This window comes from Gobius niger (genome assembly GCF_951799975.1).
Source record: "Gobius niger genome assembly, chromosome: 1".
In the NCBI taxonomy this organism is placed as follows: Eukaryota; Metazoa; Chordata; class Actinopteri; order Gobiiformes; family Gobiidae; genus Gobius; species Gobius niger.
The window spans coordinates 15796924-15823157 of NC_136852.1; the positions used below are offsets into that span (position 1 = coordinate 15796924).

The window sequence follows — 26234 nt, forward strand, 5'->3', positions numbered from 1 at the left end:
TACCCAAACGGAACATGTGTCGTGCAGATGTAGTAGCCACGAAAAAGGGCTGTTCTGTTCTGCGTGTGTTTATTAGGCCGCAAGAGTGAGTGAGCGAGACACAAGAAATACCTGAAGAATGCAAATATATGAGCAGAAGAAAGAAGGGAAATTAAATGGACATTAATTCTCCCACAGACATTCCCCTCTTCCCAGCACAAGCAGATGAAAGCCACGGACTTGGTGATATTTATTTCTCCTTAAACAACTTTTTGGGCTGGGAGAGAAGCCCACTCTTGGGAGGAGTGTGGTGCCCAGAGTTGGCCTGATGCTAAGTCGACTAATTAGGGAGAAATAAATGACTGAGACAAGATTAATTGAGTGTTTATAGCCCTTCACTATTCTATCTTCATCCAAGAGGTGTAGGGTGGGGTGCAGATGATAGAAACGAGCGCAATGTAGTACCCTAAATTCGGGGAAAGTACTAGGTCCATTTATGTTTTTCAAATACCAAAAAGCTTAGGAACATTAGGCTTTGTCATAAGTGTCTCATTAATTTTACAGATTGCTCACATGTAACAAAAGGGACACATAAGTGGCACATGGGTCAAAGGAACAGGCCACCGTTTTTCCATAGATATGAGATATGCTCTTACCTGAGCTTAGACGAGTTGATGCGTAACTGTCTGGTCTTTATGCGTGCGCTCACAAAAAAAATAAGTGTAAAGTGAAGATATTACTGCGCTAACGATGACGTGCTCCAAGACGTTATTACGCCTTATTGTGCGTTCATGTGGTTCTCTGGAACTCAGGCGAACGACTTCCCCAGTTGGGGAATTCACATGAACGCTCGCTCAACTGGGGAAAACGACTGGGGAACGCAGGTCAAAACGAGCTTCCCGACTTCCGCAACTGACTGTGGAAATCAGCTGATTTGTTCTCTAATTGTCAAATGTGAGCTTTTTAGTCAAACTCTGCTACTTTTTTTAGTTTAGTGCTAGCTGACGTCATCCTCAAAATTGCGAGTGAAATGCCTGACATTAACGTTAGCAAAAAGTAAAAAAAAACTTGAATTTTTAAAAATAAATTATTAGCTAAGCTAAGTGCTAAACAATGATAAAAGACCATTTTTATTTGATGACATCAAAATCCCCACTTTCCCACATAAAAACCACATGAACACAAACCAGCTGGGGCCAATGACGTCACATCTCGGGAAAACGAGCAGCCCAGTCCACATGAATGCACCATTATACCATGGTCTGGGTGAATACTCAATTCTGATTGGCTGGAGGATGTCCATTAAAAAGTGATAATGTACATATGGTGCGTTCCAGGCAACTGGTAAAAATGTCCCACCTGATGAAGACAGTAATGGAGCAGCGCCACTAGTGCTAAAACTAACAAAACCACTGCATCAGTGACGTGAACGTTACTTTTGGTCACAGCTTTCAACAGAACGTTATGTTACATGTTTTTAATTACATCTGGTTTGGAGAAACTTTCATAAATCATTAGCATCGTCTGAGCTAACTGTTGTAGTATTAGCAGTTTTGTTTACATACTAGTTTAATCACCTGGAACGCACTGAAGTCGTAACTGATAACTTTTTCCAGTGGGTAAAATACCAGTTACCAGTTGCCTGGAACGCACCTGTTGTGACTTATTTTCATGATTAACTGTTTTACATATTTGTATACATGATTTACATTGATTTACATGATTACACGGTAAAATCTAAAGTATAGTAAAAAGGTGATAAGTGCCATATGGTTTTAATTTGAAGCAACGGAAGTGCTTTTATTGTGAAGGGTACAATACAGGATATGTTCAAGTGGCCTCCGCCATCTTAACTAAAAGGTGAATCAGAAAGAAAATGCTGTGATCGCCGCTGTGTTTGTTCGGCTCGGCATCGCCGCTGTGTTTGTTCAATAAACCTGAACAACAAAGTTCAGTGAAAAGATCGAGCCTTCGTCATGATTATAGAAGCTGTAACTACGTAATATTTGGTGCCGAAACCCGGGAAGTAAGGACTTTAAGAACTTTTTCGAACGAAGTGAACAGCTAACGGCTCGGCTTAGCCGTCATGACTGAGGGACTCGAGCGGCTGAAGAGGAAGCGGGCTACTATCCGCGCCGCTACGACGAGGCTGTTAACCCGCCTAGAGGACGAGGTGGGCAAAGAGAGACCAGATACTGACAGAATCCGAGAGTTTCTGGCAGTTTTATTATCAAAGGAGGAAAGTTTATTGGACTTGGACAAGGGCATAGAAGATGTGACGCCCACTGACGATCTGGACACGGAGATTTCAAGTACACTGGATTACATGGACCGCGTTCTCACTTGGAAGGTTCGCGCCACCACCACCATCGGATCTCAGGAATCCACCAGAGACACCCCGAGAGTGCGCGTGAGCGATGTGAGCAGCGGTTCATTTACATCACAGTCCAGACAAACTGTTAAACTTCCTAAGCTAATGATAACAAAGTACGATGGTGAAATAAGCCAGTGGCAGGAATTCTGGTCCCAATATGAAACAGCTATTCACAGAAATGAGGTGCTATGCAAGACAGACAAGTTTACTTACCTCAGATCCTACCTGACTGGAGCAGCTGCTAGAACTATTGCGGGACTTACAATGACAGATGCCAACTACGATGCTGCAATAGAGTTACTCCAGAGCCGCTTTGGGAGAAAGGACATTGTGATAAGTGCCCATATGTCCAAACTACTGAACTTGACCCCTGTTAAAAGATCTTCAGATGTTGCAGCTTTGAGGCACTTGTATGATGAATGTGAGATCCAGATACGCAGTTTGGAGTCACTTGGAGTCCAGAGTGACACGTACGGCTGCCTGCTTTGTCCAGTGCTACTTCAGCTCATTCCGGAGGACATCGCACTGGCCTACACACGCCAACCAAATGCGACCAATGAATGGAAGGTGCCAGAGTTGATTCAGTTTCTACAAAATGAGGTGCAAAGCAGAGAACGAGCGCTTCAGCTTACCAGACCAGGCCATGCATCGAAGGACCCGAGCCCGCAACACAAGAATGTGGGTAAGCCATCCTACGCCTGCGATAAACCCAGAAAGTGGAGCGTCCCGTCAGCGACCGCCTTGCACACCGCCAGTGCCGTGCCCCGGACCTGTGTGTATTGTGACAGTAGTGACCACAAACCAGAGAACTGTTCCGACCATACAGTGAGTGCACGCAAGGATAAACTGAGAAAACTGGGACGGTGTTATGTCTGCTTAGGCCCAAAACACATTGCAAAATACTGCAGAGTAAAGGTTTTGTGCAGCTTATGCAACCGTAAACACCACTTGTCAGTTTGTGAGCAGTCTGAAGCCAAGCCAGATATTGACACTACCTATAATGGTGAAAATACAGAAGCTGTGTTGTCGTCAGTGACAAGCCCGGTAAAGGTGAAGACAAATACTCAGAACACAGTACTGCTTCAGACAGTTAAGACATGGACTGTAGGACCAAAGGAAAGGAAGATAACACGCTGTCTGTTAGATGGAGGCAGCCAGCGTAGTTTCATTCACAGAAGCGTCGTCAGAGCCTTAGGACTACCAGTTGTAAGGCAGGAGACGCTAAACCTCCATGTTTTTGGTTCCACCTCTCCTGTAACAGAAAAACGAAATGTTGTGAGAGTTGAGCTTGAGAATATGTGGAACACTGAACAGAGACTTGAGATTGAAGCTGTTGAGACTCCTCAGGTGTGCAGTGCTGTGATAAAAGTCCCGAGCGAGCCCATTCAAGCAGAGATAAAGAAAAGAGGGCTGCAACTTGCAGACTTTCCACTAGAGGGTGCTAACGACCAAGAGTTGCAGGTGTTAATAGGAGCGGACTACTACTGGCAAGCAGTCACTGGAAAGGTCCAAAAGGTCACAAATTCACTAGTGGCAGTTGAGAGTATTTTTGGATGGGCTTTACAGGGGCCAGTGACTACCTCCAGTGTTACCGACGCCACTTGCATGCACATAAGCTTGACTGAAGAGACCCAGATTTCCAAACAGTTACACGCGTTCTGGGAGGTCGAGTCCCTGGGCATTGTAAACAACCAAGCAGAGAGCCCAGAAGACTCAGACATTTTACACAGCTTTGAACAGACTACTACATTCGAAAATGGACGCTACCAAGTTGAGTTACCATGGCGATCTGACAAAGACCGGCTTCCAGACAACTTTAAGGTAGCAAAGAGACGTTTTGAGAGCCTTATGAGAAAACTAAAGACTGATGCTGCCTTGTATGCCAGGTACAACAACGTAATACAGGACTACCTCCAGCAAGGGATCTGTGAGGAGGTTGTAGAGGACAAAACAGTGGCAGGGAACCAAGAGACTGTAAGATATTACATGCCACATCACGCTGTTGTAAGAGAGGACAAGGCCACAACTAAACTGAGAGTGGTATTTGATGCATCCTCACATGATGCAGACAGCCCATCCCTCAATGACTGCTTGCACACTGGGCCTAGTCTAAACCCAAACCTGCTAGAAGTACTCATCACATTCAGGTTGCATGAGATCGCCTTCACTGCTGATATAACCAAGGCTTTTCTTCAGATTTCCCTTGCAGAAAAGGACAAAGATGCTGTTAGGTTCCTTTGGATGCACGGACCTCCGACCAAGGACTGCAAAAATGAGGTACGTGTCCTGAGGATGAACAGAGTGGTTTTCGGAGTGTCCCCCAGCCCATTCCTGCTTGCTGCCACTATCAGAAAACACCTCAAACTGTTTGAAACAGAACAACCGAAGGCAGTACGGATGCTCAGTGACTCTCTGTATGTAGATGACTTCATTTCAAGCTCACCTACTGTGCAGGAAGCTCTACACGTGACAGCAACCGCAAAGGACATTCTCTCTCAGGCAGGCATGGACCTCTGCAAATGGGTAACCAACTCGCCTGACCTGAGAGCCATGTGGAAAGAGACTGGAGTAGACTTGACTGGAGATGCAGAGTCCTGTGGAAATGTGCTCAAGGTGCTAGGACTCGTTTGGAGACCAGAGAAAGATGATTTTGTGTTTGATCAAAAGGGACTCGTTGACATTTTACGGGACAAAGAAAACACAAAGAGAAGTGTTCTACAAACATCGGCTCGCATATTTGACCCCATTGGGTTTCTCACTCCCTTTACTATCAGAGTGAAGTGCCTATTCCAAGAAATGTGGGAGAGAGGGCTCAGTTGGGATGAAACGTTACCAGTTGATTTGACTGAAAAATGGGAACAGTGGTGTATGGAGCTACCACTGCTCCACCTGGTGGCTATTCCCAGGTGGTACCACATTGAGATCCAGCAAGAGTCACACACTGTAAAGTTGCATGTCTACTGTGACGCAAGTGAAAAGGCTTACAGTGCTGTGGCATACCTACAAGGAAAAAACAAACAAGGAGAGACGGTTACCAGCTTTGTGGCCTCTAAGTCGCGAGTCGCACCCCTAAAGAAAATGACATTACCTCGCTTGGAGCTTATGGGTGCGCTTATCGGAGCAAGATTAGGACACAGTCTTCTCAAACCACTGAACATGGAGAAGAGCCAGCTTCAAATGTGGACCGACTCGATGATCACTCTTCACTGGATCCGCAGCTCAGCCCAGCGGTGGAAGCCCTTTGTGGCCAACAGAGTGACTGAAATACAAGGGCTCACAAACCCGGAGACGTGGTCCCACTGTGCTGGTAAACTTAATCCTGCTGACTTGCCTACACGAGGTCAACATGCACAGAGTCTTATTGAGAGCCAGTTGTGGTGGAGCGGACCAGCTTCACTGTCCACAGCTGAAAGGGAGCTGGACATTGATGATGACAATGTGGTGAATGAGGTAAACACTGAACTGAAATCTAAGTATCAGACTGTTGTACAATTCACTAGCACTGAACAAACAGTACCTCTGTTGAACTTAGAAAGGTACAGCAGGCTTAAGACTGTGTTAAGAATCACTGCATGGGTCAAACGCTTTGTAACTAACATAAGGTCTTGTCAAAAGGTTCAAGGAGAGTTAACCTCAGAAGAGCTGATTGCAGCTGAAATGTACTGGGTAAAGGCTACTCAAGAGAGTTGTTTTAGCTCTGAAATAACCCAGCTAAAGTCAAAACTAAATGTGAAAAGAGACTCTAAAATCAAGGACTTAAAACCATTCTTAGATGAAAATGGTCTACTGAGTGTTGGGGGAAGACTACATCACTCTGATTTTAGTTTCAGAGAACAGCACCCCTGGGTACTACCAACAAATCACAAGTACACTGAGCTATTGGTTCATTCATGTCATGAAAAGGTGATGCATTCTGGTGTACGAGACACATTGATTCAAGTCAGAGAACATTACTGGATTTTGAGAGGGAGACAGCTTGTAAAACGCATTGTTTCAGGTTGTTACATTTGCAGAAAACTTAAGGTTAAAGCAGCAAAGCAAATTACTGCTCCTTTACCTCGAGATAGAGTAACTGAGTCACCTCCTTTTGAAGTTACTGGTGTAGATTTTGCGGGACCCTTGTATGTTAGATCTAAGGGGCAGCCAGTAAAGGCATACATCGCACTGTTTACATGTGCAGTAACGAGAGCAGTACATTTGGAGTTGGTTTCAGATCAGACTACAGAGAACTTCCTATTAGCCTTAAAGCGATTCATTGCAAGACGAGGGCTATGTAGAATCATTTACTCTGATAATGCTAAAACATTCAAAAGAGCAGACAAAGATTTAAAGGAGTTATGGCAAAATATAAAAGGTTCAAAGCTTACAGAGTTTTTTACTGACAAAGGGATCACCTGGAAGTTCATTGCTGAGCGGGCTGCTTGGTGGGGGGGCTTCTGGGAAAGGCTTGTGAGATCTGTTAAAACATGCTTAAAGAAGGTACTGGGGAAAGCTTCTTTGAACTTTGAGGAACTCACAACTTTACTTACTGAGGTTGAGGCAGTGTTGAATTCTAGGCCTCTGTCGTATGTACATAGTGATGCATTAGAGCCCCAGCCACTTACCCCTTCACACTTCCTGGTTGGTAAACGCTTGACTTCCTTGCCACCAAAGACTTTTGTTTCGCCAGCTCAGGTGCTCACAGCAAACCGTGAGGAGCTTGGTAAAAGGTGGAAATACCGGCAGAGACTTTTAACCAGCTTTTGGAACAGCTGGCGCAAAGACTATCTATTGGACTTGAAATCTGCTCACAAAGTGGACACTCCTACTCCGACAGCACTTCAAGTAGGAGATGTTGTTCTCATTGGAGAGGACAACACACCCAGACAGACATGGAAGATGGGTAGAATTGTAGAGGTCTTTCCAGGCAGAGATGGCCTTGTACGTTCATGTAATGTTTCCACTTCTACAGGTAGCGTGTTAAGAAGGCCTGTTCAGTTATTGTACCCCTTAGAGATAGGTCAATCTAACATATGAACAGTTGTTCATTGGGCGGGAGGATGTTGTGACTTATTTTCATGATTAACTGTTTTACATATTTGTATACATGATTTACATTGATTTACATGATTACACGGTAAAATCTAAAGTATAGTAAAAAGGTGATAAGTGCCATATGGTTTTAATTTGAAGCAACGGAAGTGCTTTTATTGTGAAGGGTACAATACAGGATATGTTCAAGTGGCCTCCGCCATCTTAACTAAAAGGTGAATCAGAAAGAAAATGCTGTGATCGCCGCTGTGTTTGTTCGGCTCGGCATCGCCGCTGTGTTTGTTCAATAAACCTGAACAACAAAGTTCAGTGAAAAGATCGAGCCTTCGTCATGATTATAGAAGCTGTAACTACGTAATAGCACCATAAGGTCACATTATGGGCATTATTCCAACATAAAAATACAAACAAAAACTAAGCTCATACATAAAATCTGTGTCTAAACCACAAACATGCAAAGTAAGCAAGTAGCTTTGAAATAATCTGATTAATCCTTATCAATTATTAAAATTAATGTCAGCTAATTTAATACTGAAGAATACACCCACATTAAAACATGTCCTCTGCTGAGAGCACGGCACAGAGGGATCCAGTTAAAACAGAGCCTTCACATCTGTATTATGCCTCATCATAAGGTCCTCAGACGGTAATGATAAATTACTGAATAAAGAAAAATAATTGTCAAATGAACTGATCATAATACAATACTAATAATAACAGTGAATAAGAATTTGAGCACACTCTTGTTTCTACTGTAGGTACTGACTGACAAGGGCGGCAGGTGAGGGCATCTCTGATTATTATTGATATAAAACAGGCTGAAACCGACTGGGAGAGGTCGGAGAGAGCGGAGAAACTTACAACAGGAAGGAACAGCGAGACAGAAGATGAATGTGCTTTAGTTAAAGACGGTAACATTGCAATCTGCACAAAATTAGGAGTCCATTAGAAGTTTAAAACAACTCCAGACTTCCATGTGTGGCTGAGGCCGGGAACGTGAGATTGGAGCCGACAGGTGTCTAAATGTTTATCAGCTATTCCTGTGTCTGTGAGTTAGGAGGAAAAATGACCCGTGCTAATCTAATTCATACTAACAATTACTTTGAAGCACGGCTGGTGTAGCAGGAATAAAACATGGCTGTTTAAACCCATTGGACTCACCCTAGCACATACTAGAGAAAGAAACTCTTGGGCTCTATGAAGATAAATTACATTGAAAACTTTCACTGCTCTCGTCATGGAAACGTATACCTCTTAACATAGTCATTTTATTTATTTTTTAAGTAATGCGTTTTCCCTCTAAGTTAACACACACCTGGAGCAGAATGCCTAATGACTTCCAAGAAACAAATAAAGTCACATTTGAATATGAAAAATTAAAGTAATCCAATGGTACCTTCAGTAACCACATCCAACACGCCCGTTTAATGTTGCACTTTATGTTTCACGAAAATGAAAACAAGATGTGGAGAATGCAAATGAACAAAATGTTTTGCATTTTGAAAATATTAAATAAAGGTAGAGAGACTCCAACTGCTGCATATTAACGGAGCCATTTTCTACTGTTAGGAAGGGCCTTGAGAGATCAAGTTATTTCATACAGTACAAACAACACAGTGTTGTTTGTTTCTTTATTTTGATCATTCCAGAAAGGCCAATGATGGGGCAAGGACAAAAATCAATTTTTGTTTGAATGCAGATCATTTTTGTGGAGTTACAGCCAGGAGATTGTCTAAACTTGAGATAAGCAATCCAATATACTGAGTTCATTCAGAATAAATTAGTAGCTTCTTAGTTTTCATTTTTATTTCTGTATATTAATATATTTTTATAGACCTCTGGAGGATATAAGTTGTGATCATTAACCTTGTATTTACCTGGACTGTGTAGGACCAAACCCTCCATACTATAGACATAAGCCATTCCTCACTGTTTTGTATTTGGTCAAATTTGTTGCCAATTTGTTGCTTTCCAGCAGAAAACTAAATGTAATAATAATGAGGGCGAGAAATTCATTAAACATGTGTATGAAATACTTAAAGAGCAGGAGGAAGATTCATGTGGATGTTCACACGCCGCATAATCATGCCTCCGTCTGCTCGCTTCGCGCTGCCATAAAACATTTCATCTGCGATGAACACTTTCTGAGGCTTTGGACCTCGCGCCGTAAACACCCCCCATACTTCCCCATTTCTCCCTCCCTCGCTCTCCGAGTGCCAGAACCCACAATCATAAAATTATTAAAATGCTGTTTGGCTGCCATTAATCAGTGTGGGTGATAAATCCTGGTGTGGAAGTGACAGAGTATTAGTCACATACCTCTTGGCCTCAACAGACAGAGAGTGATGAGGCACGGGCCGGACCGGGTCAATCATAAACTCATCAAATGCGTCATTTAATTTCTTCATTTAGACAAACACAATTTGTTTATGGGAAAGATATCAGGTGTTGTGGAATGAGGAACGGCGCTGAAATGCAGCTACATTAATCAGGGCTTGATTACACGCGACTCTGCGGTTGTTTATCCTAATTTCATTCATTTCCATCAACAAAGCAAACACAGACGAACACAGCCATTAGTGATGGTTGGGGATGGCACAATTACAGCGGCGTATTAAATAAAGTGATGATGAATGGTCCAATACAAACTAAAACAAAGGGGTTTTTATTACTTCTCTTCCCCACCAGCCTGCGCCCCTCTGTGTCTGTGCACCGGGAGAACTTCTTTTAACTTCACTATTAGACCACACAGATTTTGGGAAAATAACAACTATGAAAGACTTGTTTGAAATGACAGTTGCAAAATATATGTAACCAAAAACGCAACTTGGTACACAAAAGCCTCTGATCTAGTCTACATTTTAATTGAAATCAGTGGGTGAGCTTGTTATAGAAGCAGCTTATGCAAAATATATGTTTTTTACCTTTAAGTAAACATTGTCAACAAAGATGAATTTCCTTAGACTCATGTATGTCACAAAAGAAGATGAAAAAGTGACAGCAAATTATTTTTTCTTGATCATGCAAATATATTGGACAGAGCAGCCTCACATGTGTAGTTTGTTGATACAGTGAAAGATATAGGACACCATGGGGTGTCTGGCATGTGCAAAACGTTTAGCACAATCATTAGGAAAGTTTTCATCTGCCGCTGGCATAATAAGCCTTGAAGTTGTCGAGTAATACATCCAATCAATCCAATCACCATTTACAAAATCTAATGGGACGGGCTTGTGAAGGCCAAGGTTGGTCCATATATAACAGCAAGGTAAAATGTCCATTTATTTTCTAAGTCTGGGTATCGCTCCATGTCAAAGACTACATTTACCCTGTGCTGGTGCGTTCCTTCAGTTCAAGGACACACAAAGACTCATCATTAAACCACTATTGTGGGCAAGTCACTATTTTCTCTGTACATGTCATATTCACTGAAGGCAAGTCAGCCATTAGCAAATAAAACTTCAAAATAAAATGAGATGAGAAACTGACACAATAGGAATGGAGGTGTGACATGAGCGGCATATTTTATTATAAATCTCTTTCCAAGTTTAAATGTGCAAAAGTGGAACTTCAAGCAAACCAGATAAAAAAAGTCTCAGTTATTATTCCACAAAATGTATTGAAACCATGACAAATACAGTTTGTGGCAAATATTATCCAAACATAAGGCTGCATATGCCTGTGATAATGAACTGGTCTAAATGCTACTGAAGAATATACACAGTCAAATCTAACCTTTTACACAGACTCATAACGTTGTCAGCAGTGTCAGTTGTTTGGGCTCCCTCTTGTTTTGGCCTGTTTCTTATAAGTGCCCCTGCTACATTAAGACAGTAATAAGTTCCACATGGTGACAATTCAGTAACACTCTTGTTAGCGGTGTACACAGCCTGTACTCTTTACTCCTCATCTCTCTCGCCTGGCATTCTTTGCATCCAGCCTCTTCCCCACTCCTTTCCAAAACCCTGAGTGCCTGCCAGCGGTCCAAGGTAATTAAATTACTTAGCAAAGTTTACTTAACAGTAAATGGTTAGCAAAATTTAAGGTGATTGCAAATTTGCTTTCATTCCACTTCAATGGCTGGCCTGTTTAAGGCTCGTCTGCAAATAATTAGCACATACATTTGCATCAAAATCGTTTATGCCATATGCTGCAAAATTATGGAAAGCGGCAAATTAAAAATATTCTTTTTCTGTTATGGAAATGTCTACATGTGGAGAGGGGGTAGAGGGAGGGGGCAGAGGAAGACATCACCATGTGTCTCCAAACACTGACAACAAGGATGAGAGAGAAAACGCTGGGAGGGAGGGAGGAGGGAGCAGCAATGATTCAGTTTGGATTTGAACATACTCAGAGCGGCCTTTTTCAAGAGCTCACCAGATGCTGTTTGAAATGTGCCCACAAAGAGAAACAAAGCGCGCGCCATCGCTCCTTCTCCACCGCTCTCTCAGTCACATCCACAAATCAGAGAGTTCCCGCTAAGTGGCTGACATGCTCGGCTCATTGGTTCAGTATACACATTTCCCTAAAGAAACGTCATTTATGCAGTCACCGCCACCAATACGGTGCAATATAGGAAGCACAACACAAACGTCCGACTAATGAGCAATGTCATTTTGTTTTTTAGTCTCATAAAACCCAACAACAGAAGGCCCTATATTATATCCATAAAACATATAAAAATCAATAACCAATAAAGCACTTATCAAGTTCATAGGTTAAGAGGTCCCTTGGCAGTAGCATTATCTCTAGCAGGGGTTCAACGCTGGGCTAAGGCCCCCCCGGACTTAAGACCCCCAACTTTCGTGTCAGTTAAATGTGGTTTATATATTGCTGTTTGTCCTAATTTTCTATTTTTACAATTAATTTTGACACAGTTTGATGAGAAAACACAATGCTTTCATGATTGTAATGGAAGGCACTGTGTTGAAATGATTCTGTAAATATATATTAAATGTATCCTCTCACAAACACAGCCCCTGACAGTCAGGCAGACGGACCTCTAATGTGCAGATCACTGGCTGTGCCTTGTGTCAATTGGCTGCTGTAAAAGGCTTACGCAGGTATTTGGGCCCAGTCAAAGCGGTGGCCACATGCCTCCCCCCACCCTCCCTTCCCTCTGTGCGTCTATGAGTCATAATTACGACTGTTGAATAGGGTAGTGAGGTAATGGTCCATAAATCCACTTGATCAATGGCTACGCAAACTAAATTACAAGACACTTCACGTGCCCCCCGTGCTCCGAAAGAACAACCCGTGGTGACATTCCTGCAGATGGACAGGGGGGTTTTTCTGCAACTTCTGTTTGGGCCATTTTAATTTCGGTGGCTGCATGTCAGGTCTAACGTGGCAATCGAAATGTGGGGTTAGCACAGCACGAGGTAGGGATGTTGAAGCGGGACAAAATGTTTCGTTTTATTTGTTCTTTTAGATCTCATTTAAAAAACTTTGTCAGACTTGCATGAAGTGGACATATCTTACATGATTGAGGCTTGGAATCATTATCATAATAACTTGGACAATCAGTTTTAATGAAACACTTGATGAGTAAGACTGCTCTTTTGCATGAGGCGCCCACTCTGAACGGGTCTGGTGGTGTTGAGGAAACAGATTGGCGCCTCTAGTGTAGAAGAACAAATGACAAAAGTGCAAGTGAATGAAGCAAAAATAATTCAACAGGTACGTTTTTTGATTAGGGAACAACAAAGCTCAGACTATTCATGTCAATAACACAAACTCAACAGGGTGCAGGAAGTACAAAAACTATTATGTCACCAATGAATGAAATAAACCTGAATAAGTCATGGCTATTATGCTCTTTTTGTAATAGAACTCCCACACAGTCTATTACATACAGGAAGGGCATATACAGTAACACACTCTCAGTGCATTTATCGAACATTTATCTTTAAAAAACATATCTCTTTCTATTTTTGTTTGTGTCTTTGTGTATTATTGGAGAGTCCAAGTCACATACCAGGCACAGGTTTCTACTCAACTCAAAGTCAACAAAAACAAATCTTTAGGAAGCATTATCTAACACAAAGCCCTTGTTAACGCCACATTCCTCTCTTCAAAGTGGTGTCCTGCTGCTTCTACAATAACACATTAGACAGGTTAGTGGGCATTTCCCCTTCGGTCGCTGCAGTACACAGAAAACCCCCTGATCCTCAAGTGCACATTACCTGCGACACTCATAACAGTGTCACAACAAGCAGGAGTGAGGATGCAAAGAGGTCCTGATAGTCTAGACAACAAAAAATAGTTATTGAAAGGAATTAAAACAAATGCAAATCCATTTTCGGTCTGAATCTCAGCGTCCCGGGCCAAACAAAGGGCGGCACCCTCCTAAATGTGGCGCATTAGGCCTTTATTTCCAGAGGGGGTAAGGTGACACCCTCCATGTATGTGGTCTGTACAGCACACATCTGTCAGGCCTAAGGGGATGGGCTCGGGACGCACCGAAAGCAGCGCAGGGCTCAGAGTGAGGGGAGTGCGTCTATGGGACCCCTGCTGCGGCTGAGAAGGCTAATTCCCCTTATTAACTGAGGAAGAATTGTGTGTGATCCTATGATGCAGCTAAGCTTGTCCTAGGCAACAACCTCCCTGGCCTTTTATGCCACAAGAAAAACCTCCAGCAGAGTGGAAACTAAAATATTAAACTACATTGTGCCGTATGACGTTTGAAAAATATTAATATATGATTTGATGTAAAACTCTGCGAGGAAACACTGTCTTCCTTGTGGCTTAATTGAGAACAGTATAAACAGCTATAACAATTTGTGAAATGCAGAGTGAGTAGAATCTAAAGGAAAACTTATCGATAGGCTGCCCAAGTTCATGTTTCCAAAGATCCTATGAGATCCTATGAGATCCTATAAGAGTGTTTGTTTTGCCTCGGTCAATGAATGAAAAGGGAAAGGGCGGAGGTTTTGATGACCCTTACCCCACAGGTCCTCTGTGGGTGTCCTGCTAATGCTCACTGTTGACTTGCTTTGAAAAGTAATTTATATGTACACTTTTTCTGCATGTGTGTATGAAGAGGTTATTCAGAGGATGACTTTGAAAGAAAAAAAATTAAATAAATATCGTCATCAATCAACTGCATCATCTACTGCCGGACCCTTTTCACTTAATAGACACCGAAGGACGCTTTTTATCGATCAATAACAGGACTTGTGCAAATTTAATACGGGTTGAATTAATAATTAAGGTAAGTGTTGTCGATCGTGCATGTGCGGGTTTTGATATTTAGGCCAAGCAGGAAGTGACCCATAAACATATCTATCCAGCTCTTTCATTGGGGGCCAGTGGTGCCCCTCCTCTCACCTCCACATCTTCTCTCACACTAAGCCCCCAGTGAGCGTTAAGCAGGCCAGCGGGCCAGCCGAGGGGGCTCATTACAGGTCCACAGAGCCCCCGACACAAAGGCCTGAGCCGCTTTAGCCACGGGATGATCTGCTCTCTACTGACTGAGAGAGTCCATAGACGGACAAAAGGAGGGAGCGAGGGAGGCGCTGGAAAAGAGCAGAGCGCAGGAGAGCCGCGGGCTTTAAGGATGTCAGGAGACCCGAGAGAGAAAGGCTGGCGGGCGCTCACAGAGGAGCGGAGGGAAGAGGGAGGAGGAGGTGGCTTAAGCTGCGCGGCTACGTCAGGACATTAGCATTCACATTGCCTCCCAACATCTGCTACTTCCTTCAAGGCCTCTGTCACTCATTTCTTACAGCCTGATTCGTCCTGTCGACTCACAACAACAAACAAAGACAAGTAAAGTGTATCGGCACAAGATACATATTCAGAGGCACAAGCCAAGTCATAAATAAAACACAAATATTATTATTAAAGTCACCATTAAGCTGGGTTTGATGATGATTTCCAAATATACTGTGAGGAGATATATGCCTGAATAGTTTTTTGGCTAAAATGAGATTTTTGTTTCCTTCAACTCTCCGAAAACGGATGCATGTTTTATGTATAATAGCTATGTCCTGAGTTAATCAAAAGGCTTGTTAAAACCAAAGAAACATCCTCTGGCTGAGTCATCTCTATGAGGATAACGAAGTGTGTTTTATTTCCCTACTTTCCCAAAAAACCTTAGGCAATTATGCTTAGAGGTTGACGAAATACTAATGCCCAAAAATCCAGCAGAAGTTGTTCTTACTAAATATTAGCTGGCCAGACAGACAGGCAGAAAAGGCAAGATTGTTGTATTGGCTCTGATTCGGGTCCTGATACAGGCCAGTCCTGGAACAGCAGTGACCATCTTTGACCAAGCCATAAACTGGTTCTTAAGGAAGCGTCTCGGGAGAGGAAAACCAGAGACATGTCCGGAGCGCTCAAATCCTCTCGCTCTAGTCTCGAGTCTGGCCCTAAGCCTGTGTGTCTGCTGCGCCCGTCTGGCGTAAAGCACTCAAAGCCATATGCTCAGTTTTATGATGCCTCACCATTAGTACCACATTAGCCTTTTAGTGGCGGCGGCGTGGGTGTCAAACACAAACAGTGGCACGCAGAATGACGACATGGGAAAGAAAATAACAATATCCCCCCCAGTGGGATAAAGACAAGAGGGTATGTATAATTCAAAATGTTTGTTTACAAAAAGTAGCATCACCTTAAAAGTACACATCCCCTACACTGTTTTTTGAGGGTTTAGTTTGGGCGACAGTGGCTTAGCTGGTGGAGCGGTCATCAAATAACCAGAGGGTGTGGTTCAATTCCCAGTGCATACTGTTATTGTGTCCTTGGGCAAGACATTTAAATCACATTGCCAGTGTGAATGTGGTGTATAATGAGTGGGACCGCCACGTTTTCCTCTGAGCCCCAAGGCAACTGTTGGCTCAATAGCACATTTTTAAGTATATGTATGAAAACTCCTATTAAAAGAATACGTTTTCTGTTATATTACCAGGGCTGGGTACCGTTAAACGATACCAGAATGGCATCGGACCCATTTTTTTTCCCTATTTACCCAATTTTTTCCCTAAGTTTTGCTCTTTTTTTTTTGTTTGTTTGTTTGAAACAGTGTAAAAAGCTGGCTGCACCAGATTTAGCACTATGCTAATTTCCATGTGTAGTCCGACAAAATTACATAACAAAAGGCAATTTACTACAAGTTCAATATACAAATACAAAGTGCAATATTGGCAGTCACAAGTCACAAAGTGCAGAATTAGAAAGTGTAAAAGTTTTTAACTAAGGTTCCCCCCCCATTTTTCCCCCATTTTCACCCATTTTTTACCCAATTTATTCCTAATTCTTTACCTACATTTTCTCCCATTTTTAACTCATTTTTTCCTTATTTTTACCACAATTTCACATTGTGAGATTGGAGACATTGGAGATGAACCTGATATTGTAAATATGCGATGACAAATATTATAGGTATGAAAAAAAAGTATCGTTCAGGTATTGGTATCGAAAACCAAGTATTGTTGAAGTACCGGTATCTAAAAAACGTTCAGTGCGGATAGAGTACATGATTGTGGGGAGACTAAAACAACACTGACTGCCTGTTATTGATAGAGACATGATAGAGCCTTACCTGCAGCCTGTAGAACCAGCTGCATTCGGACCTTGGCCTGTTCTGATGGAGCCTGCAAAGAAAAAGAAGAAACAGTTAAAAACAAAGCTGTCAGGTGAGTCTTGCATACAAACCAATAAGAATACAAAGAAATAATGGAGATACCAAAAGTGGCCAACTAATATAGAATATCTAATAGCTAATGAGAAAATGACACCAAACCAAAGACATATAGTACAATATTGCATTAAGTTAGCCACCAACTGAATGTGGGGTGAATGAATATGACAACAGTGAAGTGTGAGCCATTATTATTAACAAAACAGGATTACAATGGGACACAACTTTAATAAAACGTGCTACAAACTAACCCAAGTAAAAGTTGCTGTATTTGATAAAACGTCCATAATTTACAGCACTTTTATTTTGATTTTGACTTGAAACCTAAGCCCCGCCACCCGACATTAACCTGTTGCAACGCACCATTTCTAAACAATCAACATTTATTACCTCTAAGCGTCAAACAAAGCCGTAACACATCAAAATGCATCAGCGGCGACAGGACAGACTTCAAATGCCCAGCTCAAATATCATCCGCTCTGTATAAATATATTTCTGTCCTTGTGGAGCAACAGGGGACGTTTAGCGAGCGAGATGTGGAACGTCTAAAAAACACAACATCAGCCACACCAGGGAGAATCAATGAGGGAAAGATGAAGAGAAATTTAGCAACAAAGAGGGGAAGAGAGAGAGAGTGGCGGAGGGAACAGAGCGAAAAAACAAAAGCTGCTGTAACAAGTCTTCAGAGAGTTGGATAAGAGGGCACCGGGAGCACATTTTTACAAAGATCACAGCCCAAAACTCCACATAGTCCCCGATCCTATCAAGAGTGCACGTGTGAGAGTGCATTAGAAACACTTAGTGTGCTTGTGCAAGGGGGAGGCCTCTGACAGCTGTACTTTCTGACATGCCCTCAAAAGGCTTTTGCAGTAATTCCAATATCACTGCTATTAGATTTGAGAGCCTTAATTGTCACGGAAGAATGATGGCTCGGGCACGTTGGGAGAATTTCGGGGACTGGAGGCCCTTGTTGTTACCATGCAGCGACAAAGAGCGTGCGCGGGATTACAGAGAAATTAAATGCTAATGGGGCCGGGATCGAAATCGGTTGCCTGGGAGCATCATTTAGCTGACAGTTCGTTCTCACACGGCTCTACCCAGAGCAAAAAAAAAAAAAGGATTTATCAAACTGTAAACTTGTCACTTTGTAAAAATGTCACTTTTCTCTGGCAGCTGGGGGAAATATAATGACCCTCTTTAATGTACCAATGTCAGGGAGCTGCGGTGGAGATGGGATGCGCATCTAGACTACGGCTCTGAAGGGTGTGCGTGTGTGTGTGTGCGTGTGTGTGTGTGTGTGTGTGTGCGTGTGTGCGTGCGTCCTCTGCAGCAGGTGACAGTAGATCACAGTCTCGCTCGCTGGCTCGGCTCGACAGATGAAATTACTAATCCCCATTATGCTGAGAGAGAAGACTGACGCAAAGATACGCGGAAACACAACTTAGTCTCGCTTGTTTAGTTCGTTCCTGTTGTCTTGGCTGAACGACTTGAATAAATAACAACACAGAGAAAAAAAAACAACAGCATCATTTTCTTATAAGTTCTCAAATCAGCTCCCATATTGTTAAAAAGACATTTACATAAATCTCCATTATTGGTCCATTGTTGCTGTGCGCGCTGTAAAAACAACAGTCATTCACCATTCATGGATTTACAGTCCTGGCCCGCCGTTCATACAAAGCAGGAGCACATCATGGCATAACCGAGCAGATAATTGTGCATGCTGAGCAATCATCTTAGTTACAGTTTATTACGCCGCCCCCTCACTAATTACATTAGCATTTGTTTACATTGGCCTGGAGGCATGTGTCCGCGCTTCTTCAATGCACTCGCGGCAGCTAAATTATCGCTGTAACACAACACCGCGTCACATGGGACTCACAACTTTTCTGTTTCATCAGGAAAAAACAAAAACTTTGGGCTTTGTCTTCAGATGAATCCGGCGATAAGATCTACTACTGTGTCTCTATCTGCTCAAAACTTCCCGGACTGAGAGGCTGACAAAAGGTGCGAAAATGCAGTGAAATCAAACAGGGAAGCAAATGAGTGGGTTTCCCGGTGGCTGTAGTACTAAATAAAGGCTTAAACAGGCTAATTAATTTCTAATTATCATCACAAGCGCTGCTAAACCGAAGTCAGGCTGCAAATATGCTAATAGGACACAGCGCGAGAAACACAATTAAATGCACAAAAACACACAATTAGTCCCTTCCAGACAAACCATCTATTTTTGTCTCTAGGTCGGCCATATATTACTGTTTGTGTGTGTGTAATTCATTAGTAAACAATAAAAGGGTGTTAATTGTGCTCCCTAGAGGTGGATCTGTGCGCCCCCCACTGGGAGAGAGGCACCCGCCACATCTGAAGAGGTCCCCCCCCCCCTTCAATTAGAAATGTAACGCACACAAATAAATGTACAGAAGCAAAGGAAGTGTGTGTTGGCAGTCTGAAAGAGCGGAGAGGGACTGTGGAGTTGTGTCGTCTCCTTCTAGAAAATAATCACACTGCGACTAAAGGAGCAGCAGACAGAGGGGGACAATAGACAGACGGAGAGATGCTCTTCATTTCTTCTGATCTCCAACAAAGTGCACAAGAGAGAGAACGATGGGACGAAGTTAAACTGTAAAGTACAGAGAGGGGCTGAGGAGCGGCGGAGCTGTGTCTTTGTTGACAAGTATATTAGGTAGAGAATAAGTGAACCAGAACTAGGCTTTTCGAAGGAAGAAGTATTGTTACTGAAGGAAACTGTTCTGTACAGTCAGACATGTCAAATACGCCTGCACAGTTAACCGAAATCGAATCCAACTCACAATCTGAAGGGCTGAATTAGCAAATGACTGCAAGTATAAATATCATCATCTTCCATCTTTTTACGTATAAACCGTCTTGTTTAAACATGTTCTGAAATACCTTCTGGACATATAAATTAAATTGAGCAAAGTGAACTGAATGTTGAATTTAAAACATAAATCGTATATACCAAATAGTGTAGCCTTAATGTCAAGAAAGTTAAATCACTCGGACAGATGAGACAGCTATGGGCCTAAAACATTCCCAACTAACAGGAGTCATTTAAGGTATCATGCAACATAGCTGTGAAATTAATCAAATTTCAATGATCACAACGAATGATGAAACAATTACAAAAAAAAAATCTAAAGAAAACGTGCATAATTTCACTAACTTTGAAGCAGGTTCTGACTGTGCATGTTCCGCCCTCACCTTTCAAAGCCTGCACTCCGTCAGCTGAGCTACATGTGGAGGTGTTGTCAGCCGTTATTAAAACAATGGTGATAACCAGTGGTGGAAAGTAACAAAGCAAAAAGTACAAGTAAAAAGTACAAATTATAGGTACTTTTACTTTACGTCAGAAAATTTTATGATGATAAAAATACTTTTTACTTTCTACTTTCTACTTCACTACATTTATAAACAATAACAATGAGCTGGTTTAGTCCCAGTTTAGACTTGGTTCAGTGAGTTGCTCCTTTAGACCTTGTTTAGACCTGGTTTAGATCTGGTTTAGTTCCTGTTTTTGAACCGTGTTAGTTGTTTACTCGTTGAGACCTTGTTTAGACCTGGTTTAGATCAGGTTTAGATCTGGTTTAGGTCCTGTTTTTGAACCGGCTTAGTGGTTTACTCTTTAGACCTTGTTTAGACCTTGTTTAGACCTGGTTTAGATCTGGTTTAGTTCCTGTTTTTGAACCGAGTTAGTGGTTTACTTGTTTAGACCTTGTTTAGACCTGGTTTAGACCTGATTTAGATCTGGTTTTGTTCCCGTTTTTGAACCGAGTGAGTGGTTTACTTGTTTCGACCTTGTTTCGACCTTGTTTCGACCTGGTTTAGACCTGGTTTAGACCTGGTTTAGACCTGGTTTAGACCTGGTTTAGATCTGATTTAGTTCCTGTTTTTGAACCGAGTGAGTGGTTTACTCGTTTAGACCTTGTTTAGACCTTGTTTAGACCTTGTTTAGACCTGGTTTAGACCTGGTTTAGACCTGGTTTAGACCTGGGTTAGACCTGGATTAGACCTGGGTTAGACCTGGGTTAGACCTGGGTTAGATCTGGTTTAGTTCCTGTTTTTGAACCGAGTTAGTGGTTTACTCGTTTAGACCTTGTTTAGACCTTGTTTAGACCTGGTTTAGACCTGGTTTAGACCTGGTTTAGACCTGGTTTAGTTTCTGTTTTTGAACCGAGTTAGTGGTTAACTCGTTTAGACCTGGTTTGATTCAAATGATTAAAAAAAACTCTGCACATTACACTCTTCAATACTTTTACTTTTTACTTATAAAGTACATTTTACAATGCATACTTATATACTTTTACGCAAAAATGTTATCAAATACTTTTACTTTTACTATTGAGTACGTCTTCCACCACTGGCGATAACTAAGAGAGCAACAGCAGAACTATTCAGATGGTAAAAAGTCATGACCTTTGTGACATTGACAAACTGACCTTTAAGCCGGATATTTTGTATTGAATAGTATGGGTTTAATGAGCATGACTAAATTAAGCATTTCTCTCCCCGTTATTGTTATTGTATTGTATTATTTAATGTATTAACCTACAGCGACTTTTGTTTCCCAGCCCTGTGTTTGTGAACATGTGGCTTGATCTGTCAGATTAAAATACCTGCATGGACCTTCTGCGTATCAAACCATTTAAGAAGAAATATTTTATTATGAATATAACTAACCCGAAACTACCAGATTCAAACCACCTTCCGAAACTTCCGAAAAACTGCCACAACAAGAGCGTCATTGAGCGCAACATTAATCCTAATTGCTCCGACGCGACCATTATTTACTGTCAATAAAGCATTTCAATATGTGAACTCATGGCGCCCACCTCGACTAACTCTCTTTATGTGCCCCCAATATTCATCTCGTTATGTTCTTAAAGTCTTCATCTGTTTCCATTTTCTTTCATTCGTTGCGTTTCGCTCAGCCTTGCTCTGCATTTCCTCCACGCGCTCCCGCCCAACTCCTAAACAACTGCGCCGCGACATCCCATACCCAAAAGAGGACAGGGGGGAAAACAGAGCCCCTCGAAAATGCAATATTTCTGTTTTTAATATCGAGGTCTATAAGATCAGGGCAGAGATGGGTTCCATGGCAATATGTTTATTTATATATTTTATGAGAAGCGAGAAAAAAAACCAAATCTGCCTATCAGTGTATGCATTTAGGGAGGGGTCCGGGCCTCTGCATCGGAGCTCATCTTATATGAAAAATAATGTTGTGTATGGCTATACTTTTATATATAATGGCAATATGGGATCGGGGCTTCTTTTTACAATGCGCCATACTTCAGGCTAGGGCTAACAGCATTTTATGGCCCGCCAGCAGTTCATCTTCATGTCTCGGGCAGGCAGGAGCACTGCATAATAATGTCGTTTCCTGCCCCCAAATGCTATTTCACAGGCCGCGGCTCATTTCTCAAACTTCACCACTTTTACAATTTCCCAAACTTTTATTCCCGTCATTATTACCAACAAGATTTCATTACGTATTTAGAATGTAAACAAGTCTGAGTAATGACACTCCCCCGTCTCCGCAGAATCATTCCTACTGATGGCTCGGCAGCGGCAGCTATATCTACGACGCGCAAAATATATCCGTACACACACACACACCCACACAAAAAAAAAAAAAAAACCCACACACGACCATACATTTAAACTGCTACACCCGTCCATTTATTCGCTAGCGTGTGGATGCACTTGCATGTATGTGTTCCCGATAAATGGGGGGTGGGAGGGCAGTGGTGATGGCGACGGCGGCGATGGCAGCGGCGGCGGGGTGTAGTTTTATACTCAACTCACATAAATCATGTAGAAGAAAAATGAGCAAATGTGCAGGCTAACTCATCTTCTCCCCATCCGGAGAAAATGAAATTCACTGGAATACCTATCAAAACTGCAATCATCCCGAGATAATATCTTCTTTGGTCTATCTGCACTTTCCGATTTAATTTCCTCCATGCCCTTGACATCCAGAGATGCCATTAAGATGAAGCACATACAGTAAAGCCACTAGTTCTCGCCTATTGATATATGAAAATTGCTGTTCTTGTTCTTAATGTCATGTCCTCATTTGGAAAATAATGCAATCTTTCTTATATTTCTGTAGTGTGGTCAATTGGGCACAAGTCCATTGGCAAACGACCAAAAAAAGCACCAAATAATTTGACATGCAAAAAGCTGCATTTGTGAAACTCTCAGCCTTCTCGTCTCCAAAAGAATGACATGCAATTATGTCTGGGCCTGCCCCATGTCAGAGGTCGCTCAAATTACTCCATCATTTAGCCGGGCGCAGAGATGAGACAGGGAGAGAGGGCCATCCCCCCTCTTCTGTAGCTTCAGTAGATATAGCTATAGACCCCCCGCCCCTAACCCAGCTGCTACATCAAATATCATGCAATCATTAGTGTAATAAGCATGGAAATGTGTTTGCAGATTACCAACAGCCCATCCCCTCTGTGTTATCGCTGCAGAATCTCTTTGCACGCGCCGCTTTAGCCTCATCCTTATCCTGTGTAATCTCACTGGGAGAGGGAAGGATAGACAGCACAATACAAAGGACAGGCCAGATAAGAGGCAAGTGTTTAATGAGTTAATTTAACAAAATTGAATAAAGATGGATAAAGAGGAGAAGCTATTCTGGAGTGCTTAACTTGGGTGAACTTTTAATATATTTTATGTTAAAGGAGAAGCTGAAAAGTTGAAAGTGGTTTTGACCTCAGCTGCTGCTTCCTGTCTGTCAATAGGCCAACCAGACTGTTTGACCTAAACTCTTCAACTCACTAAGGGACATGTGTATACACCAACATCAGCAGCCCCCGAAGACAGCAGGTTTAGAGCAAATGGAGGCTATATACATTTCCTAACAGAGGATAAATGTACAAGCTACAAAACAGTAAACCAGTAGCTACCTACACTCACTGAACTAAATGTTAATTTCATTCAAATAAAGAACAAAAACAAGGAGTAGTTTCTGTTGCCTTAGTAAAAACGAGCTGCAATGTTGTAAAGCAGCTTCCAGGCAAATCCTTTTTTTTTTTACAGAGAATCTTATGGGACTTTTTAATTATTATTTTTATAAATAAGAAAATAAAAAAACTGAAGGAGAGACAACATGACCAGGGATGCACCGATACTGGTATTGGATATCGGAGCCGATGCTGGAAAAAATCCAATATTGGGTATCTGCTACAAATATCCGACACTGAACCAATCCAGTTTTGGCTCTCAACGCATTTTGTCACCACCTAAATCTAAGTGAATATGGACATGCAGTATGACATTGTAAAGCTAAGAACCTGGAGAATTCAACCGTTGAGTTAGTTTTAACCTTTGCAAATGTGTTTTTGATCGCTGGGCAAAATTCTGTGGTTAGAAATAGCATGCTAAAGCTAGCAGGAACATGCTAATGCCAACGAAAACTAATCAAGGCTGGGTCAGAAACTATGATAGAAATTCCTGAAGTAGCCTAATAAAATAAAATCGGCCACTGCTGAAGCCACGTGTTTGTGTTTTAGTTTAATAAATAACTGATCTAACAGTTGTCATGATTAGATCACTTAATGTTAGTTGTTTATGTTAATGTAACCTAAAGCCTGTCATATACCCAAGGATAGTTAGTGAAGAAAAGTCATCCTTGTTAAATGTTTATCCAAGACTTTATCAATAGATATAATTGATAATTGATCTGTAACATGACAATAAAATATGCCTTTATCGATTTGCAATGTAGAAGAGTCAATAAAATGTTCACTCTGAGAAAGCCACTTTTAAGAAAGTCTCTTGGTATCGGTAAATATCGGATATCAGCAGATATTCCAACCCTAGTACCGGTATCTGTAGCAAAAAAAAGCTGGATCAGTGCATCTCTAATAAAAGTACTACTATATCTGCAAATGTAATGAGTAAAACCTGTTCAATGAAGAAGTATTTTTTCATAAACAATGCTAATGTATCCCTTTCTGAAGAGTGTGGCCTTAGCTGAACCTACAACCCTGTCTTCCATAACGTCTTCATCACCTGCTTCTCCACTAAACTCTGGTCTGGTTTGCTCTTCCCCTCAGCTCCTATCCATCCCTGGTGCGGACGATAAAACAGTGGCTACAGCTGCTGATTGAGCCCGTAATCCTAAAGAAGAGGCCGATTCTTCACGTATTGATCGGGCTCCGGGCTTTCTTCTCCCTCGCTCTGAGAAGTCCACGCATCTGCAGTGATTAGCCGCTGTAGGCCAGTGCTTCCACTCGCATTCCTCCGCCGGCAAGGAAGGAAAAAGTGGGCCCAGAAACGAGTTGCTTCATTGCCAGTGAATGTGCGCTGCTTGTACATGTGTCTAAGGGTAGAAAAAAGAAAGTAACTCAGAGCACTGGGAGCAATTAGCTTCAGTCTTCCTCTTGCTTTGCTACTGATCGTGTTCAGACAATCTGCTAAATGTGAAAAACAAAACAAACACGCACAATAAAAGTCTTAGAGCACGTAATGGAGCTGACATCTCCAACAGCCCACTAATTATGGCACAACCAGCAGCTTCTGTGGTTGAGTTCATCAGGAAAAATCAAACAGATTTTACATATCAACGACAAAATGCGCACTTAAGAAAGTGGATCAAGGCACTGACATAAACACTTTTCACAATGGGCCATTAGGCTATAAAACAACAACCTAGTCCATTTTAATAGCTAAACTTAATAAAGCCGTGGTTGGCGCTCATGCTTCACAGCAAGAAGGTCCCGGGTTCTATTCTAATAACCTTAACCTATTATTGAATTGCTACTATAACCTGAAGAAGCATTGAATTTATTACATATCATTAAAAGCCATTACTTCTATGCCAGTCTATTGTGGCTATCTTTCCTAGTTCCAGAGTGAAGATTGGGATGCTGACTTTGGAAAAATATCGAATTGCAATTTTTCTGACAAGCCTGGCTCATTCAAAGTTTCCCCTTGGTTCATCTTCCAGTTCAACATGCTGTCCCTTTAAAGCAGTACTAAATAACCTTAATATATATTTACCTTAATATATCCTTTTTGTAGTCCCTCTGGGGGTAATTCAAGTGTTGATGGGATGATTGGGGGGTCTTTCATCTCCCCCTGGTGTCTCTGGCCAGAAAACCACAATTGCAACTTCCCTGCTCCAACCCGTAGACCAAATGCACACTAATGGAATCACGAAGAGGAAGCTAACAGGCT

The 26234-nt window shown here is 42.0% G+C and overlaps 1 protein-coding gene across 1 annotated transcript in view; it reads right to left on the reverse strand.

The window, feature by feature from the left end:
- The window catches only part of rsrc1 (arginine/serine-rich coiled-coil 1), a 116598-nt gene that overhangs the window by 45390 nt on the left and 44974 nt on the right, over positions 1–26234 (reverse strand). The window contains exon 6 of the mRNA XM_079556273.1: positions 16926–16977. Coding sequence (XP_079412399.1) covers positions 16926–16977 — 52 coding nt within the window. The remainder of the gene's footprint in view (positions 1–16925; positions 16978–26234) is intronic.